Source organism: Chiloscyllium punctatum, chromosome 20, assembly GCF_047496795.1.
Source record: "Chiloscyllium punctatum isolate Juve2018m chromosome 20, sChiPun1.3, whole genome shotgun sequence".
NCBI classification, from domain to species: Eukaryota; Metazoa; Chordata; class Chondrichthyes; order Orectolobiformes; family Hemiscylliidae; genus Chiloscyllium; species Chiloscyllium punctatum.
In genome coordinates this window covers 10201722-10215868 of record NC_092758.1, presented here as the reverse complement: position 1 = coordinate 10215868, position 14147 = coordinate 10201722, and the positions used below count along the sequence as shown (strand labels likewise).

The following is a 14147-nucleotide window of genomic DNA, read 5'->3' as shown; positions in this document are numbered from 1 at the left end:
ATTGGAAGTACACTAGCTTTCGGAGCGACGCTCCTTCATCAGGTGATAATGGAGGGCTCAATCCTAACACAGAATTTATAGCAAAAATTTAAAGTGTGATGTAACTGAAATTATACATTGAAAAATTGATTGATAAGCCTTTCATCTGTTAGAATACAGTGATAGTTTCACTTCTTGCATGTGTAAATCACAAAACCTTTTTTAAATAAAGTTGCATTCTCAGGTTAGCTATTAACAATGGTGATAGCTGGACAATATGTTGAAGGTGTTGGCCCCCTGTGTTCTCTTGTCTATGCCATGATGTTTAGATTGATGCTAATCTAAAAAGTGAGATAACGGAGTTTTACATAAATTCATACAGTTTGAGCTCAGAGTTCTACATGAATGCATGCAGGTTTTGAGCAAAGTACAATGTAACTCTGAAAGTACAAATTCACCCCACAAAATATATGTGTGCATCTGTCTGTCTAGGTTGGGGGTTGAGAGTGTGAGAAAGTGTATGTGTGTGTATGTAGTGAGTGTAGAGTGTCTTAAGTCTGTGAGGGGGTGAATGAGAGAGTGTGGGAGTGTGCGTCTGTAAGGGTGTGTGTGGATGTCTGTGTGCGCGTCTGTGTGTATGTGTGTATAGGAGTGCCTATATGTGTGTGTGTAGTGCAATGGTGGTCACCTATCATGTGACATGAACCCAAGGTCCTGGTTGAGGCCCTCCCTATGGGTACCGAACTTAGCTATCAGCCTCTGCTCGGCCACTTTTCTCTGCTGCCTGTCCCGAAGTCCACCTTGGAGGATGGTCACCCGAAGGTCCGAGGCTGAATGTCCTGGACCCCTGAATTGTTCCCCAACTGGGAGGGAACCCTCCTGTCTGTTGATTGTTGTGCGATCCGTTGTCATAGCCTTAGCTGTGTTAGGACTGAGCCCTCCACAATCACCTGATGAAGGAGCGTCGCTCCGAAAGCTAGTGTGCTTCCAATTAAACCTGTTGGACTATAATCTGGTGTGTGATTTTTAACTTTGTACACCCCAGTCCAACACCGGTGTCTCCAAATCATAATCGGGAGCAGTCTCTTTCAGTTCCTCATGCACAGAAGGGTTTCCTCTGGTCAAGTAGACAGATTTGCAATAATTGGCAAAGGAAGAAAAGAAATGGAGGAGGAATCAGCAAGTTGTGATGGTTTGGGACATTGGGTATGAAAGGCCAGTGCAAGCAGATCCAAATGGGAATTGAGTGAGTGTCTGAAGGGATATCATTAACCCAACCACTGGGAACAAGCAGGAGGTTTGAGATAAGGAAGGGGCATTACAGACTCAATGGACTGAACAGTCACAGAGGGAACACTGATTCTATGAAGGATGGTGCTGCAATACTGCGAGTGTCAGCTTGATCCTGCCCGTTATGTCATAGGCATTGACATTTGAACCCACGAGCTCCTGGCTCCCACACTCCAGCATCTAACCCCTGTCCCAGCACAAACCACGCACTCCCCCTCTTACCGAAACAGCTGGTGAGACTGGAGAAGCTTCACGGCTTCGTAGACCTTGTGGATGTACAGCAGGTAAGTGGCAGCCTTCACATACTGTTCCTGGAAACACAGCTGTTTGGAAAAGGCTTCAACTGTTCGCACCCAAACTGTGTACCCAGCTGCAAGGAACAAAGGCTGTTGTTTAATACAGAGGAGTTTACATAGTCAGCATCACAGAGAAGCCTCCTCTACACTGCCCCCAGCAAACACTCCCAGCACAGAGTTAGATACTGACTGAAGCTCCCCTACTCTTAAAACTGTAAGTAAAGCCTCTTCTGCTCTTTTGAAATTAACAGTAAAAATTGAAACCATCAAACACTTCCACAGCAGGTATAGCATGTAGTTAAATACAGAGAAAAGAATCCTCTACACTTTTAAACTGAAAGTGAACCTCCCTCTACTCTTTTAAACTGAATGGTCAGCTCCCTCTACACTGTCTCCATCAAACACTCCCAGGGGCGGCACGGTTGCTCAGTGGTCAGCACTGCTGCCTCACAGCACCAGAGTCCTAGGTTCGATTCCAGCCTCAGACGACTGTCTGTGTGGAGTTTGCACATTCTCCCAGAGTTTGCGTGGGTTTCCTCCGGGTGCTCCGGTTTCCTTCCACAGTCCAAAGATGTGCAGGTCAGGTGAATTGGCCATGCTAAATTGCCCGTAGTGCTAGGTGCATTAGTCAGAGGGAAATGGGTCTGGGTGGGTTCCTTTCCAGAGGGTCGGTGTGGACTTATTGGGCCGAAGGGACTGTTTCCACACTGTAGGGAATCTAATCTAGGACAGTTACAGCATGGATGATGAACTAGTTACAAATAGTTAAAAATGGACAGGAAGTACATAGATATTTCATAGAGTCATACAGATCTACAGCACAGAAACAGACCCTTCAGGCTAACTCATCCATGCCGACCAGATATCCTAAAATACTCAAGTCCCCACTTGCCAGTATTTGGTCCATATCCCTCCAAATCCTTCTTAATCATATACCCATCCAGATGCCTTTTAAATGTTGCAATTGTACCAGCCTCCACCAATTCCTCTGGCAGCTTATTCCATACATGTACCACCCTCTGCATGAACAAGTTGCCCCTTCAGGCTCTTTTAAATCTCTCATCTTAAACCTATACCCTCTAGTTCTGGACTCTACTACCCTTGGATAAAGACTTTTGACTATTCACCCTCTCCATGCCCTCTCTATAAGGTCACCCCTCAGCCTCTGACACTCCAGGGAAAGCAGCCTCAACCTATTCAACCTCTCCCTATAGCTCAAATCTTTTCTGAACCCTTTCAAGTTTCACAACATCTTCCCTCTAGCAAGGAGACCAGAACTGAATAGAGTATTACAGAAGTGGTTTAACCAATGTTCTGTACAACCACAACATGACCTCCCAACTCCAATGTTCAATACTATGACCAGCAAAGGCAAATGTACCAAACACCTTCTTCACTATCCTATCTACCTGCGACTCTACTTTCAAGGAGCTATGAACTTGCACTCCAAGGTCTCTTTGTGCAGCAGCACTCCCTACGACCTTACCATTAAGTGTATAAGTCCTGCTCTGACTTACCTTTCCAAAACGTAGCACCTCATGTTTGCAGTGTTGCAAACAGCAGAGAGCGTGACAGTGTTAGCCAAACACCCCATCATCAGGAACATCCTTCCTATGTCTACCCTGTCCAGTCCTGTAAGAATTCTATAGATTTCTATGAGATTGCCCTCATTTTCATCATCTCAGTGAATATAACTAATCCAGCCTCTCTTTATATGTAACTCCCAGGAGCCAGTCTGGTAAACCTTCACTGCACTTCCTGTATAATACAACAAGGGATGGCACGGTGGCTCAGTGGCTAGTACCGCTGCCTCACAGCGCCAGGGACCCAGGTTCGATTCCAGCCTCGGGTGGCTGTGTGGAGTTTGCACATTCTCCCAGTGTCTGCGTGGGTTTCTTCCGAGTGCTCCGGTTTCCTCCCACAGTCCAATAAGATGTGCAGTTTAGGTGAATTGTCCATGCTAAATTGCCCAGAGTGTCCAGGGATGTGTAGGTTAGGCGCAATTAGTCAGGGGTAAATTATAGGGTAATAGGGTAGGGGAATACATCTGGGTGGGTTACTCTTCGGAGGGTCAGTGTGGATTTGTTGGGCCGGAGTTTCCACACTGTAGGGATTCTACGAACCTACCCATGGGCGCCATAGCAACTAAAGTATCGTTGAGCTCTCCCCTCTCAGTGGCCATCTCCAAAGCTCCACCGATGTCACCTTTCCACAACATCAGCTGGTAACAGATCTCGGAATGCCCAGCTTCGAGATGATTCTGCCCTGTTAAACAACATGGAGCAAACACACATCACGGTCAAACAAAATATGGGAAGAAAAATGCTGCTTAAGAAACAAAAATCCAATGAAATATTGTCTTTACTCCTTCCCCAAGGTCAGAGAAGGGATTGCAAGGTAGAAGGCCTGGCTGGAATTTTGGTTTTGGTTGCAGGATCTGAGACAGAAAGACCGCCAAATAGAGAGGGAAAAATTTTTGGAAGGGAAGGACTGGACTCCTCCTCCATCTTCCCAACAGAGGGAAAGGTGGCACCCACCCACCCACTGGAGGAACGCTCTCCCCTGCTAATGCTCCCACATACTCTCACAACCCTGCCTGACTAGAGCCAGATCCTGGGCCAAATCAAAGTGCCCTCACACTCCAGCTGCAGATCCAGCTAAAGCCACTGCTAGTCGTGGCGCTAGTGAGCAGCCAGAGTTCAGATTGGGCCAATGACTCCCAGGAATGAGGGGAGGGAAGAGGGAAAGAGAGAGCAAGGCAGGCAAAGAGAGGCAGAGATAAATAGGAACGTACATGGACTGTCACAGTTCATCACCACCTTCTCCCAGGCGGAGGGGAATGGATGAAGAATGCTGGCCCAGCCAGCGATGTATATTCGCTCACGGGATATCAGCATCGCTGGCTGGAGCTTCCTCAGCCAACTCTTTCCCCATGAATCCCACACGAAACGTGACCCCTGTCTCCCCAAGATGCCAAGCGACCAACTCCAGTATCAGCTTCTTATCGATCAGGACAGGCTGGTGTGTAGCTGTTCAGGAGTCCTGATGGAAGGATTGCAGACTTACCTTCCTCCTTGAACATCCTGTACAGAGCTTCCCTGTCCGCATAGAGACCCAGCTGGATTTCAGCTCCCGATCCTGGCTGACTCTGGCTCTCAGACTCTACATCAACAGAAAACACCATTAAAGGGGTCACCTTCAGCAGGTAATCCCATCTCCTGTGGGCAGAGCAATCACTTGACTCACTAATGTCCTTCAAGGAAGGAAACCTGCCATGGGACATAGAAGCAGAAGTAGGCCATTCAGCCCATCAAATTTGCTCTGCTATTCAATAAAATCACAGTTGATCCAATCATCCTCAACCTCACTTTCCTGCCTTTATCCTATAACCCTGAATTCCCTTACTGCTTAAAAATCCATCTCAGCCTGAAATATACCGAATGACCCAGCCCCCGACAGTCCTCAGCAGTCAAGAATTCCAGAGGTTCACCCACTGCCAGAAAACATTCCTCATCTCGGAATTAAATCGATGATCTTTAATTCTGAGATTATATCATCTGGCCCTAGACTCTCTCATCAGGGAAAACAATCTTTCTGCATCCACTCTGTCAAGTCCCCTAAGAATCTGCGGCCCTTACCTGATCTAGCCTACACGTGACTCCGGACCCATAGCAATGCGACTGACTCTCAATGGGCCTCTGACCAATTAGAGATGGCTAATCCTTCCCTAGCCAGTGACACCCATAATCCACGATCGAACAGATTACAAAATGACATGAAATTTTATTCATGCAGGAGAAATGGGCATCAATCCTAGGGCAGCATTTATTGCCCATCTCTAATTGCCCTCAAGGTGGTTGTAGTGCACTACCTTCTTGAAACAGTGTTCCATGTGAGTGCCCAGAGGGAGGGAATTCCAGCATTTACACCCATTAACAGTGAAAGAACAGTGATATATTTCCAAGGAAGAATGATGAGTTTTTGGAGGACGACATTAAAGGCAGGGGTTCATCACCACCTTTCAAGGCAATTAGAGATAGACCGACCAATCTAGCAAAGGCCACATTCCCGGAATGAATAAAAATTACTCCAGGTCCTGACTCCAGGAAGATACCTAAACACTGCACACACCCACATAACCACCACAGCAACTCCCAGAGGAAAGTCTCCACAGACAGGGACCACAGGCTGGGGGCAGATGCAGGAGACAGCTTGGGAAGGGCGACTCAATGGTTAGCACTGCTGCCTCACAGTGCCCGAGACCCAGGTTCGATTCCAGCCTCGGGCGACTGTCTGTGGGGAGTTGGCACATTCTCCCCATATCTGTATGGGTTTCCTCCGGGTGCTCTGGTTTCCTCCCACAGTCCAAAGATGTGCACGTTTGGCCATGCTCAATTGCCCATAGTGTCCAGTGATGTTCAAACAAGATGGATTAGCTTTGAGGGATATGGCAATAGGGTGAGGGGTGTGTCTGGGTGGAATCACCTTCGGAGGGTCAGTGTGGACTCTATGGGCTGAATGGCCTGCTTCCACACTGCAGGGATTCTATGAGTGTTCTTAATGATCACATTCCCATTGGTTAACATACAGAGAGCAGCATCACAGTGACAGGACAGACTACCCTCATCAAAGCTTTCCTTTCCCCATGCCCGGGATGTGGGCGTCGCTGGCAAAGATTACCATTTGTTGCCCAGCCCTAATTGCGCTTGAATGGTGAGTGCTGAGAGTCTGGAGTCACATTTAGGCCCAGACCCAGTAAGGGCTGCAAATCTCCCTCCTGGTGAACCAGATGGGTTTTTACAGAAACAATCAGTAACAGTTTCACAATCATCATTGCACCGAGACGGTCTTTATACACTTCTTCACCACCAAATTGAAATGCCACCAGCTCTCAGGGCGAGTTTTGAACCCACATCCCCCAAATATTAACCTGAGCCTCCTGGCTCCCAGGCCAGTGACATTACCACCCAAGTAATGCAATAGGAAAAACAGACAAGGGCACAGCAGATACTGTATATGGCCTAATCCCTCCCTGACACCAGAGTTCAGGGCACCGTGATGACCACATGCCAAGCTCCTCCTGTTGGCAAAGACTGGAACCGCAACCTAGGCTTGTGCTGCTGGCCAGTGCTCCATCCCCACACACCCTGGGCCTTGTGTGAGCCATGACGGGGGCAGCAATGGAGTCACTGTGATAGGCCGCACGTGGCCTTTACATGAGATTGGCTCCAGGGAGGAGGGCATTTAGCTATAAACTGAGCTTGTTGGAGCCAAGTGTACAAATCCCCTCTGCCCACCCTTTGAGGTGGCTACTGAAGAACAGTAGGTTTTCCTCCAGTACCTCAGCCAATACGGATCCCTCAACCAACCAATGAGAAAGAAAACAAACCTCTCTGGTCATTATAGCAGCAAGATACTGCGGATGCTGGAATCTGAACTGGAAACAAAAAAAGTGCTGGTGATCACAGTGAGCCAGACAGCATCCGTGGAGAGAGAGCAAGCTAACGTTTCCAGACTAGATGACTCTTCATCAGAGCTTGCTCTCTCTCTCCATGGATGCCGCCTGGCTCACTGTGATCTCCAGCACTTTTTTGTTTTCAGTTCTCTCTGGTCATTATCCTGTTGTTATTCATAGCGGCTTACTTTGGGCATTTTGATCGAGTTTCCAATATTATCAGAGTGGTTACATTTCAGAAAGCACTGAATTGGCTGTGAAAATGGTCTGTGATATCCTGAGGCAGTGAAAGCCAGTGTGGGCAGTGGCGTAGTGATACTGTCACAGGACTAGAAATACAGAGGCCCAGGCTAATGATCTGAGGAGAGGGGTTCAAATCCCACCACAGCAGACATGAATTTTGCATTAAAAAAAATAAAAAGCTAGTCTTTTATGATGCCCATGAAACCACTGTCAATTGTCAACCACTGTTCATGAATATCATTTAGAGCAGGATACTGTGGTCCTTACCTGTCCTGGCCTACATAGGACCCCTAGACCCACAGCAATGTGGCTGATATTAATGAATAAATCCGGGTGAGACAGTGACACCCACATCCCATCAATAAACATAAAACATTGCAAAGGAGTGGTGTAGTGACACTGTCACTGGCCAGGAGTCCAACCTGAAACGTTGACTTCTCCACCTCCTGATGCTGCCAGGCTTGCCGTGTTCTTCCCACCTCCTGCTTGTTGCCCCAGCAATTCAGAGACTCGGGGTAATGCTTTGGGGACGTGGGTTCAAGTCCCAGCACAGCAACTTGGAAGTTAAATTCAACTGATTAATCTGTAATGGTTCATTTCTGGGGGATACAAGCCTCCAAGGGGCAGCATGGTGGCTCAGTGGTTAGCACCGCCACCTCACAATGCAAGGGAACCAAGTTCGATTCCAGCCTCGGGCAACTGTCTGTGTGGAGTTTGCACATTCTCCCAGTGTCTGCGTGGGTTTCCTCCGGGTGCTCCGGTTTCCTCCCACAGTCCAAAGATGTGCAGGTTAGGTGAACTGGCCATGGGAAATGCAGGGTTATGGAGAAAGGACATTTTGGAAGGTTGGTGTAAACTCAATGGGCCAAATGGCCTCTATCCGTGCTGTACGGATTCTATGTTGTGTCTCCGGACGCACACAATTACAGCCGATTCTGAACTGACCCCTGGAACAGTTTAATGGCTCACTCAGTTCAAGGACAGTCAGGGACTCTGGTCCACCCCAGAGATGTCCATATCCCAGGAGAGAAGAGGAAGAGCTAGAATATAAAAGGTACACAGCTTCTTGCTGTGCACAACTCACCTTTCGAGTAGAGGATGTTAGCGAGATTCACACAGTCCGAGAGAAGCTCCTCCTTTGATCGGTGATCGTTGATCGTACTGAGTGGGAGAACAGATCGCCCTTTCTTCTTCTTCATAGCCACCTCTACAACAAGAAGCACCAGCCTCAGACATGCACCTGATCATTGTCTCCCACTCGAAGCGCAACATAACTTGTTACTTTTGGTCCAGGTTAGCCATCACAGGCCTTGCCTCAGCTCATCTACTGCAGAAACCATCACCCATGCCTGCACTACCCTGGGCCCAGGCTATTCCATCACTCTCCCATTGCCCAATCGCCATCAGCTCAAATTAAAACAAAACAATGCAATGGGCTCTGGGGGAAGTGTGGCACTGACTTAAGAGTCATTTCTTGGATCAGAAAACCAAGGCCTGGTCTCTGTGGCAAGTGGGAAATATCTACTGCACTGAAAGGTGAGGGGAGGGGTGGGGGACGGGTAGGGGGATCCTAATGGAACCTAAGTGGCCGTTCAAAATGGGGTTTTTTTCAAAATGGTTGACATCGAGAAGCTGCTTAATCAGAATTCAGGAGAAAATTCTTGGTGGGGTGGTGGGGAAGGGAAGGTCTGGGGGTGGCAGGGGTGGGGAGAGATGTGGAGATTGAGTGGGGGCAGGGGAGAAGATGGAGAGAGATGTGGAATTGGGGAAGGGGATGGGTAGAAGGAGAGAGGAACAGAGGAACTCGCTATCACCGAGTGAACATTTCAGTAACCCTATGACAGAGAAAGGAATAAATCGGCTGGGTTGATGGGAGTTCGGGATGAGGCAGGCAGAGGCTTGAGCACAGCATGGAACATCTAGGCTGAATGGCCTGCTTTTCTGCTGTAACTAAGTTGTTGTTTTTCTAACTGCTCTTTTGGTCTCTGCTCTTTTGAAGGTTGCTCATCTCTTTTCAGTGACACTACAGAGGTGAACGGCGCTATACAGATTCAAGCTCTTTTTTGCCACATAGAGCTGAAAGATGATTAAGTCTGAAAAATCGGATTGTTTCTTTCGATTGAGTGGCACAGTGGAATTGAGCTTGCACTGGTGCAGTGACAGGGTGAAATCTGACTGAGACTGGGGCTTGGAGGAGCATAGGGCAGGCTGAGGGAGCTCCACTCTGCCCTGGTCTATCATTTCCCCCTGCCCTCTGGCTCCAGCATCCTGCACGTGGCCAGAAACATCTCAAAGTACAATCTCAGTCAGATGAAGGTTTACCTGCTCGCTCCCTCCTCCTCTCATCCTTCAGCCGGTCTGGCTTCCCCTGGGGAGTTTGGCTCGGATTGGCGTGTAGGCTGTTGGGAAGAATGCGATCCGTGTTCTCCAATGCTCTGGGCTCATTCAGTGAAACTATTCGGGAAGAGACGTAGAGAAAGGTGAGAGAGAGTAAGCGAGTGAAGGACAGCCTGCACAAATCAACGAGAGCGATCATCATCGACTTTGTGGCTCGTGACACTATTCCTGAAGACAGTTAAGAGTCACCACATTACAGTGGATCTAGAGTCATATGTAGGCCAGACCAGGCCAGATAAACACACTGATGAATTACATGTGGTTTTTATCACAATTGCAAATTTCAAGGTCACCATCACTGTCCCAAAGAGGAGTCATACAAATTTCCTCAAAAAAATTAGCAAGCCTGAGGACCAAGTTTAGAATTCAGCAATGGAGGACCAAGACAGCCATTAACAGGATGAATAAGATAGAGTACGAGAGTAAAGGTACAAGGAACGTAAAAGTGGATTCAATATCCTCTTCAGCATGTAGAAAGGAAAATTGGCATAGACCAACATAAGCTCCTCACAATCTAAAAATGGGAGCATTGATAACAGATGATAAAGATATGACAGAGCAATTAAACAACTGCTTATATGAACAAGAACAGGTTGAGGGTGAGAAGTGTAAGATTTAAAAGGGACCAAAGGGGCAACTTTTTCACGCAAATGCTGGTACATATATGGAATGAGCTGCCAGAGGAGGCTGGTACAATTACAACATTTAAAAGGCATCTGGATGGGTACATGAATAGGAAGGGTTTAGAGGGATATGGGCAAGTGTTGACAAATGGCACTAGATTAGATTAGGATTCATGGCCGGCATGGACAAGTTGGACTGAAGAGTCTGTTTCCGTGCTGTACATCTCTATGACTCGAAGAACAAAAAACTTCTCAGGAGTACTAGAAATAGGGTTAGGTTCCCTAATCCTTGTGGGAAGGAGGAACTGAAAGGAATTCGTACTAGATGGGAAAATAAAGTGTCGAAAAAATGAATGGGACTGAAAGCAGACAAATGCCAGGGCCTGATAATCTACAACCCAAGGTATTAAAAGGTAACTGTGGAAATGGGAAGATAATGACCAATACATCTGCTAAGTTCTACAGATTCTGATACAGTCCTGGCAAAACATCATTCCACCATTTATAAGAGGAGGAAGAGGGAAAACCGGGAATTACAGACCCGTGAGCATGACATCAGTAGGTAGAAAATTAAATGTCAAAGTTCAGGAAGGATACGACAACAGGACAACTTGAAAATACCAACAGGATTAAATAAAGTCAATATGGATTGATTAAAGAGATGGTGTTTGACAAAGCTACTGGAGATTTTTTTGTGAGTATTAAAAAGAAGATAGATATGGGAAATCCAGTGAAGGCGGTGTATTTGGAATTTTTAGAAGGCTTTTAATGAAGTCCATGACAGGAGGTCTTTGGTTGAAATCAAATGCTCATAGGACTGGGGCTAATGTACCGGCATGGACTGAGAATGTGTTAGCAGGCAGGAAACAGAACAGGAATAAATGGGTCATTTTTATTGTGGAAGGCAGTGATAAGTGGAATACTGTAGGAATCAGTGCTAGATTCAAGCTATCCATAATAAATAATGATGATATGGATGAGGGAATTAAGTGTAATATTTCCAAGTTCACTGAAAACACAGAACTAGACTGGGGTGAGTGTGACATGAGGATGTAAAGAGATTTCAGGTTAATTTAATAAGTTCCGTCATGATCGTGCTAAAGGCAGAGCTGACACGATGGGCTGAAAGGCCTTCAGTCACTCCCATTTTCCGTTTCCATGAGACTAGATTTCAACCAGATTTGATCAAGTGAACTTAAATTCCACCACCAGCAGTCCTGGTGAGATCTGAACCTGTGCCCCCATAGCATCACAGCCTGATATGACCACCACGCCAACCTGTCCTGCCAAATGTCATCGGGGGACGAGATCTGAAACCAGAGCCCCTAAAACCACACCTCTGACTGTGCAGCATTCCCCCTGCACTGGTGTCAGGGGAGCATCGCGATGGGGTTATAAGGGACAGAGCTCCCCTGAACTCCAGCCAACACAGCAACCAGGGAGAAGCATGGGAAGAGCTGCCTACCCGGGGTTCGAGAAGTCCCATTGGACAACTTTGCCATCTCTGTCTCGTCCCGACAGTCTTCCTCCTCCTCTTCCTCCGCTTGGTCAGCGCTGCTGTTCCTACTGCCTACCACACTCTGCGTTGAGTTGTCCCGGGTCTCCTCCCCATCCTGCCCCACGCTCCCCTTCTCGGTTCGCTTCCTGGCCTTTTTCGATTTGGGTTTTGTGCAGTTGGGCCTTTTCTTCTCCAACTCGATGGACTTCTTTCCTGGATTGTTTTTTTTGAGAGGGGGGAGAAAAGAAAGAGACCATTTAAAACGCTCCTCAGTTGCTGACCCTCTGGAGCAAGAGCTTCAAAATCTGCCACAACGGAAAAGACAGCTTTGTGACCAGCCGGGTTTGTAACGTCGACATCTTTCAGCACTGCACAGGAAGAGCAGGAGGCCATTCAGCCCTTCAGAGACTTCCTACCATTCAACCTACGGTTTGAGATGTATCTAAACTTCATTTTCTCTGCTCTTCTCCGAGGGATCTGGTACCATTAGCCAATTCAAAACAAAGATTTAATCTCAGTCTTTAAAGTCCGAACCATCCCTCTGCTGATGTTTCAGGTGGTGGTGGTGGGGGAGAGCAGAGAGAGATCATCAGTGGAAAGGAATTCCAGATTTTTATTCATCTTATTGTGGGAAAGGTAGCTCTGGATATCACTGCCTTATAGCCTGGCTTGAACTGGAAGATTCTGACACCTCCTGGTGAACTGTCCCAGCAGAGGACATCCCTCTGAATAATGTGTTTACACTCACTCAGGCCCTGGGCAACACCAACTGGGCCTCAGTTTATTGCCCGTCCCTAACTGCCCCTTGAGAATGTGGTGGTGAGCTGCCTTCTTGAACCGCTGCAGCTCCATGTTGACCCACAATGCCCTTGGGGAGGGAGTTCCAGGATTATGACCCAGTGACACTGAAGGAACAGCAAGAAATTCCCAAATTGGCATGGGGTGGGGAGAAGCCTTTTCAACCTTTCTGTATTTAACCAAACTCCTGCCTGATAGTAGGTGAAATTTATAGTATTTGGAATTTTGGTGATGGAGGGAGGAGCTAATGGTTTATTCCTGCTTCTCAATTAACGTCACTAAAACAGGTCTTGCTATGGGATCTTGCTGTGCATAAAATTCGATCACCATTCCTCTTACATAGCAATGACAACATCTCAAAAACACTCAAATGGTTGCAGAGTTCTCAGGGATGTCCCGAGGCAGAGATATTTTTCAGGAAAAAGTGGTAAAGGCTGGAACAAAATGTTACAATGACTGTGGGACAGGGACGACGCAGGACGAGGTGGTCAGTACCTTTAGGTGGTCGGGTATGCTCTTGCTTTGAGACCTCCCAGTGCCGTACTGTGAAGTCATCGCCTCCTGTCCACACACAGTCCGGATCAACTGGAGACCACTGGACCCCCAGCAACCTCCCAATGTGTCCCCGATAGTTGCTCAGAGGCTCCTCCTTCAGGACATCCCAGACCTGAAACACAGAAAGCATCACCATAACTTTCCATAAAGAGTGAATGTGTAACCCAGGGAATAAAACACCCTCCCTCCCCCTAAACGGGGCAGCCTTCCTACTGAGCCTGCTCCTCCCACAATCCACAAATAATCCTCACCGCCTTTACAACGCAGACCACATTCATCCAGATCTGGGCTAGGAAGGAGAGAAAGGCTTTGGGTGCAGAAAGGATTTACTCAATCAGTTCCAAGAACGAGGAACTAGAGTTCATAGAATCTCTACAGTGTAGCAGCAGACCATTTAACCCATTAATTCCACACCGACCTTGCAAACAGCATTCCACCCAAACCTCTACCCTGTCCCTGTAACCCTTCATTCCCCATGGCTAATCCACCTGGCCTGCACATCCCTGGACACCATGGTGCAATTTGCCATGGCCAATCCAGCTAATCTGCACATCTTTGGGCTGTGGGAGAAACCCACGCAGACACAGGGGAGAATGTGCAAACCCCAGACTGACAGTCACCAGAGGGTGGAATCGAGGCTGCAGTGCTAACCACTGAGCTGCAGTTTTGTGGATCGATTGGAATAACTAGGGCTGTTTGATCAAGGCAGTCAAAAATCACCAGGGGCCTGCATAGAGAGAGAAACTGCTTCTCTTGGAGAAAGAGTCAAAAACCAGGGGAGGGGGGATTCAGCGACTGGCAAAAGACTCCCAGGCCACAATGAGACAATGCACAGTGCAATAGGTGTCACATCTGACTGGAGTAACAGACTAGAAACCAATTCCCACTGTTTCTGGAGTCAACACTAAAGTCAAAGACTTTAAAGTAAATGCTCCATATTCTCCAATTACCAAAGTCAGGTCGATAAAAAACATGGACCAGGTTTCTCCTGACCAAGAATCACTATTTATTAA

The 14147-nt window shown here is 47.4% G+C and overlaps 1 protein-coding gene across 1 annotated transcript in view; it reads right to left on the bottom strand.

The window, feature by feature from the left end:
- Positions 1 to 14147, bottom strand: part of gemin5 (gem (nuclear organelle) associated protein 5) — an 80310-nt gene that overhangs the window by 21984 nt on the left and 44179 nt on the right. The window contains exons 15-21 of the mRNA XM_072590291.1: positions 13075 to 13246; positions 11749 to 11994; positions 9586 to 9717; positions 8348 to 8470; positions 4632 to 4727; positions 3693 to 3830; positions 1492 to 1639 (exon numbers count right to left, since the gene is read on the bottom strand). Coding sequence (XP_072446392.1) covers positions 1492 to 1639; positions 3693 to 3830; positions 4632 to 4727; positions 8348 to 8470; positions 9586 to 9717; positions 11749 to 11994; positions 13075 to 13246 — 1055 coding nt within the window. The remainder of the gene's footprint in view (positions 1 to 1491; positions 1640 to 3692; positions 3831 to 4631; positions 4728 to 8347; positions 8471 to 9585; positions 9718 to 11748; positions 11995 to 13074; positions 13247 to 14147) is intronic.